The sequence below is a fragment of the Bison bison genome, unplaced genomic scaffold (genome assembly GCF_000754665.1).
Source record: "Bison bison bison isolate TAMUID 2011002044 unplaced genomic scaffold, Bison_UMD1.0 scf7180017864232, whole genome shotgun sequence".
Taxonomy (NCBI): domain Eukaryota; kingdom Metazoa; phylum Chordata; class Mammalia; order Artiodactyla; family Bovidae; genus Bison; species Bison bison.
In genome coordinates this window covers 2459646-2465596 of record NW_011494804.1, presented here as the reverse complement: position 1 = coordinate 2465596, position 5951 = coordinate 2459646, and the positions used below count along the sequence as shown (strand labels likewise).

The 5951-nt window shown below is 41.4% G+C and overlaps 2 protein-coding genes across 4 annotated transcripts in view; both read left to right on the top strand.

Moving 5' to 3' along the window:
• The window catches only part of ELF1 (E74-like factor 1 (ets domain transcription factor)), an 86877-nt gene that overhangs the window by 37097 nt on the left and 43829 nt on the right, over positions 1–5951 (top strand). The gene's annotated exons all lie outside the window — the stretch shown is intronic.
• LOC104993065 (molybdopterin synthase sulfur carrier subunit) lies at positions 4646–5333 on the top strand. Its single transcript, XM_010846152.1, has one exon. It carries the CDS (start codon positions 4969–4971, stop codon positions 5233–5235), a length of 267 nt encoding a protein of 88 aa, XP_010844454.1. The 5' UTR covers positions 4646–4968; the 3' UTR covers positions 5236–5333.

Sequence of the window (5951 nt, the reverse complement as noted above, 5' to 3'; positions counted from 1 at the left end):
TTTTCCAATGAGTCAACTCTTCACATGAGGTAGCCAAAGTACTGGAGTTTCAGCTTCAGCATCATTCCCTCCAAAGAAATCCCAGGGCTGGTCTCCTTCAGAATGGACTGGTTGGATCTCCTTGCAGTCCAAGGGACTCTCAAGAGTCTTCTCCAGCACCACAGTTCAAAAGCATCAATTCTTCGGTGCTCAGCCTTCTTCACAGTCCAACTCTCACATCCATACATGACCACTGGAAAAACCATAGCCTTGACTAGACGGACCTTTGTTGGCAAAGTAATGTTTCTGCTTTTCAATGTGCTATCTAGGTTGGTCATAACTTTTCTTCCAAGGAGTAAGCGTCTTTTAATTTCATGGCTGCAGTCACCATCTGCAGTGATTTTGGAGCCCAAAAAATAAAGTCTGACAGAGGGATCTTAGTTTCCTGACCAGGAATTGAACCCAGGCCCTTGGTAGTGAAAGCGCAGAGTCCTAACCACCAGGGACTCCCTGGACCACCAGGCAATTCCCTAAAAAACATTTTAATAGAGATATAACTTATATGCCATATAATTTACCTATTTAAAATGTGTAATTCAGTGGCTTTTAGTATGTAAACAGAGCTGTGCATCCATCACCATAACCAACTTTGGTACATTTTTATTACCTCCAAAAGAAGCCTGTACTCATTCATGCGGTATTCTTCCCTCCATGTCCCCCCCTCCATTGGCAACCACTAATCTGCTTTTTGTCTCTGTGGATTTGACTCTTCTGCACATTTCTCTAAGTGGCATGCAGAGTGTGGTCTCCTATGACTGACTTCTTTCACTTAGTAGAGTGTAGAGTTCATCCCTGTTGTAGCATCAATCAGTCTCGCCTTCTTTTTGTTACTGAATAATGCTCCATTGTATTGTTAATACTATGTTGCAGTTATACACTTTATATACCTTTCAGAAGAATGCTGTTTTTTCAGTGAGGTTTGTGTTCTGTGTTCTGTTTGTGTTTGCATCAGATTTGTGTGTGTGTGTGTGTGTGTGACAGAGAGAGAGAGAAAGAATAGAATTAGCAATCTCTGATCTCCCAGAAAGTAAGTACTCTGTCACCCAGAGCTGCCTTGCTGACTAAATAGTACCTCTTTGATGTAACTCAGTTTATCTATATAATCTTGAAATTTTTTGCCCCCTTTCTATTTCACTTAACACATAATGCATATAGAATAAGACATATAAGCAGATGGTATTACTGTGTTACTGGCCTTTCCCTTTTTTAAAGCCATTGTCATCTTCAAGACTATTTGGAGATTATTTATGAAGATAATGTCCTTGATTTAGTGAAGTAAAAAGAAAACTGATTGTTAAAGGTTTGTTAAAATGTGAATTTAGCAAAGCGATGCCCCTAATAATGTTCATAAATCTAATATGCCTGATATTAAATAAGTAGAATACAGGCAGAATTTTTTTGAACACAGTAACCAGAATTCTTAATATTATGCCATTATTTTCTTGGAAAGAAGAATTGTGATGACCAGCGATCTATCTATATAATCTGTTCCCACCTCTTGTCAATGAAGAGTCTTTGTGATGTGACATCAAGAGTATCAACTTGGAAACGGGGCTCCGCCACTTACTATGTGACTTGAGACGAGATTTTAAATTGCACTGAACTCTGATTTCCTCTTCCAAAAATGAAAGCTATGTCCCAAGATTATGAGCTTTAAATGTTTACGTAAAACATTTAGTCAGAGCCTGGCACAAAGGACACAGTCAGTGAATGTGGTGGTTGCCGTGTTAATGGCCTGAGGTAAATAACAGAGAAGCCTTGAAGTTTGTCGTGTTGCACTCTGAGCTCTCTGTCACTCAGTTGTCTTGGATGAGGGAGGAAGCGAAGGCAGTTTCTATGACTTGAATACCAGACAAATTCATGCACTCTGTTTTTATAAAAAATGTTTTCTGATTTTTTCTTTGATACTTGAATATGACTGATGTGTTTCTAGGATAAGCCAATAAATTTGTCATTCAGGATTTTAAAAATCTGGGAGATTCATTCTGTAGGGGAGCACTGTCCTTTGACATTGTAACATGTTAAGTTTCTTTTGACATAGTGTGATCTGGAATTGTTCAGTGACTAATTTCTGTCATTGTCTGTGATCAGCTAGTGTCACATTTCATTCTTAGTTTCGTTGTAGCCAAACTACTATGTTTGCAAATGCTGTGCTTCATTGTATTTTATGAATTATGCGTATGTAAGAGTCTTGTCAAGCTTCATCTTTTAGAAGTAGAAATTACCTCTTTAAATATGATTATACTTAAATTCTTTGAGTTATATGGAATCTGCATATTTTGAACATTTATCAGTCCAGTAGTGACTGTTGTGATGTTGCCTAGTTAGTTTGCAAGTAAATATTTAAACCTGGTTAAAACTTACTGCTGCTGCTCAGTCGCTTCAGTCATGTCCGACTCTGCGCGACCCCATAGACGGCAGTCCACCAGGCTCCCCGTCCTTGGGATTCTCCAGGCAAGAACACTGGAGTGGGTTGCCATTTCCTTCTCCAATGCATGAAAGTGAAAAGTGAAAGTGAAGTCGCTCAGTCGTGTCTGACTCTTCTTGACTCCATGGACTGCAGCCCACCAGGCTCCTCCGTCCATGGGATTTTCCAGGCAAAAGTACTGGAGTCGGGTGTCACTGCCTTCTACACCTCCCAAAATTTACCTTTTTTTGGTTAAACCCAATTTTGTAAAATTGACTCTGTTCATACACACACACACACAGATGATACACACACATACACAGATAACATACCCCCCGCCGGTATATTAAACTTTTTAAGAGGGCACTCTAGTTAAAAAAAAAAACAAACAAAACCTAAGGTTGTTTTCAATTATTATTTTACTTTTTTCAAGATTCATGGCCAAATTGTAATTTATCCTGGCTGAAGAGAAAACTCTGGGCAAAGACCAAATAAGGCCAATTGTCATGAAAGACCTAAAAAAATGAGATTAGACCTAGCTAAGTCAGCTTCACAGGGGTTTACAGTGAAATTTAAAACATTATCTTGGGGAAGTCTGGAGAAAAGAACATTTTACTTAGACCTTTCTAGTTTTCATGGTGCTGTGCAAGAGAAAAGGCTTCTTTAGAAACACTCATGTCTACTAGAGCCAACAGAAATAACTAATTTTTTCAGCTGGAGCTCTAACACAGTGTACATTAGGAAATATGTGTGTGTGTGTGTGTGTGTGTGTGTGTGTATTTACAACCCATACTTTAGCTGTGATGAAACTTTCATTATGACTGTGGTTTATCTGTAGGATCCTGTACTTGTAGTCTACCAGTGATTAAGCTTGTGGACTCTGGAGTCAGATTGCCTGGGTTCAGATTTCAGCTCTGCCTCTGGCTGACAAGTGTCAGCAGGACAGCAGCACAGTGTTGTGGGGGTAACTGGCATGAGCCATATGAAGTACTTAACATAGTAACTGTTTTCATCATCATCATCACCACCCTTACCGCCTCCATATTAAGAATATCATTTTATTTTTTATTCTAGTTTATCATTTAGTGACGAGCTCTCAAAGATAGAAACTGGAGGATACTTTTTACACAGCATCATAATGAGTTTCTTTTTAATCAGACTAAGGAAGGACTTTGACTATGGTAATTATTACCAGGAATTTGAATCATTTTTCCCTTGTACAAAGCCACTGGCTATAATGTAATATTTATCTACATCATGATATAGAAGGTACATAATTATAAAGAAACTAGGACATTGGAGAAGTGAGGGGACTGATTGAAGCATGTACTGGGACTTCCCGGGTAGTCCAGTAGTTCAGACTTGACCTTCCAATGCAGCGGGTACAGGTTCGATCCCTGGTTGGGGAGTCGTGTGCGTGCTAAGTTGCTTTAGTCATGTCTTACTCTACTGACTGTAGCTCGCCAGGCTCCTCTGCTCATAGGATTCTCCAGGCAAGAATACTGGAGTGGGTTGCCCTGCCCTCCTCCAGAGGATCTTCCCAACCCAGGGATCACACCCACATCTCTTGCATCTCCTGCATTGGCAGGTGGGTTCCTTACCACTAGTGCCACCTGGGAAGCACTAGATCTCACATACCTTGTGGCCAAAACATAAAACAGAAGCAATATTGTAACAGGTTCAATAAAAGACTTTAAAAATGGCCCACATTAAAAAAAAAAATCTTTAAAAGAAGCATGTATTAAAATTTTGGGCCCTGATGTTGCTTTGGATATTAATCTCTGTGCCAGGAAAACATTACCTGTTGTATTGTAAAGTGTAAAAATAACACTGCCTAACTTTTGGTAGGGGTCTATATAGCTTACAAAGTCTTCTCCACATACACTTCGATTCTCACAAATCACCCTGTGATATAGTGCTTTTTGCATTTTCTCTAGTAGACTATCATCTTGAATTTATTATTGGATAACCAGAAGAACTATATTCGGAGAAGGCAATGGCACCCCACTCCAGTACTCTTGCCTGGAGAGTGTCCCATGGATGGAGGAGCCTGGTGGGCTGCAGTCCATGGGGCCGCTAAGAGTCGGACACGACTGAATGACTTCACTTTCACTTTTCACTTTCATGCATTGGAGGAGGAAATGGCAACCCACTCCAGTGTTCTTGCCTGGAGAATCCCAGGGATGGCAGAGCCTGGTGGGCTGCCGTCTATGTCGCACAGAGTTGGACACGACTGGAGCGACAGCATCAGCAGCAGCAGCAGAACCATATAGATTTCCAGAGCAGGGTTACAGAGGTACCCAGAGTTGTGTTCAAAATAACCTGGCTTATTTACTAAGGTTATCTGGATTCCTATTCTGATTTAATAGCATCCTTTTAGAATGTGGATAGTTTGCCTTATTATCCACTTATTTATTTCCTTATTAATTTTTTGACAGAACTTGATTTGTTGGTTTATATTTCTATTAAGAGATGATACAGGCTTCCACAGCTGGGATACCGGGGGAGACTTCCCTGGCGGGATGGTCCCCCGGGGCCAGGTGGAAGTGTTGTATTTTGCAAAAAGTGCTGAAATAGCAGGAATTCACTCAGAGACCATTTCTGTGCCACAAGAAATAAAAGCATTGCAGCTGTGGAATGAGATAGAAACACGCCATCCAGGATTGGCTGACGTCACAAATCAGGTGATATTTGCTGTGCGTCAAGAATATGTCGAGCTTGGAGATCAGCTCCTCCTGCTTCAATCAGGAGACGAAATTGCCATTATCCCTCCCATTAGTGGAGGGTAGTGCCTTTGAGCCACCTGGAAAAGATATGAATGAAGTTGAAGAGAAATCTAAAGATATAATAAAATTCATACCTGAGAAGCTTTCAGTAGATGAAGTCTCACAGCTGGTGATTTCTCCACTCTGTGGCGCAATATCCCTATTTCTTGGGACTACAAGAAATAATTTTGAAGGGAAAAAAGTCATTAGCTTAGAGTATGAAGCGTATCTACCAATGGCAGAAAATGAGATAAGAAAAATTTGTCGTGACATTAGACAGAAATGGCCAGTCAAACACACAGAAGTGTTTCATCGACTTGGCTTGGTTCCAGTGACAGAAGCAAACGTTACCATTGCTGTGCCCTCAGCCCACAGGGGAGAAGGCAGTGGCACCCCACTCCAGTACTCTTGCCTGGAAAATCCCATGGACGGAGGAGCCTGGTAGGCTGCAGTCCATGGGGTCGCTAAGAGTCAGACACGACTGAGCGACTTCACTTTCACTTTTCACTTTCATGCATTGGAGGAGGAAATGGCAACCCACTCCAGTGTTCCTGCCTGGAGAATCCCAAGGACGGGGGAGCCTGGTGGGCTGCCATCCATGGGGTCACACAGAGTCGGACATGACTGAAGCGACTTAGCAGCAGCAGCAGCAGCAGCAGCAGCCCACAGGGCTGCATCCCTTGAAGCTGTGAGCTATGCCATTGATGCTTTAAAAGCCAGGGTGCCCATATGGAAAAAGG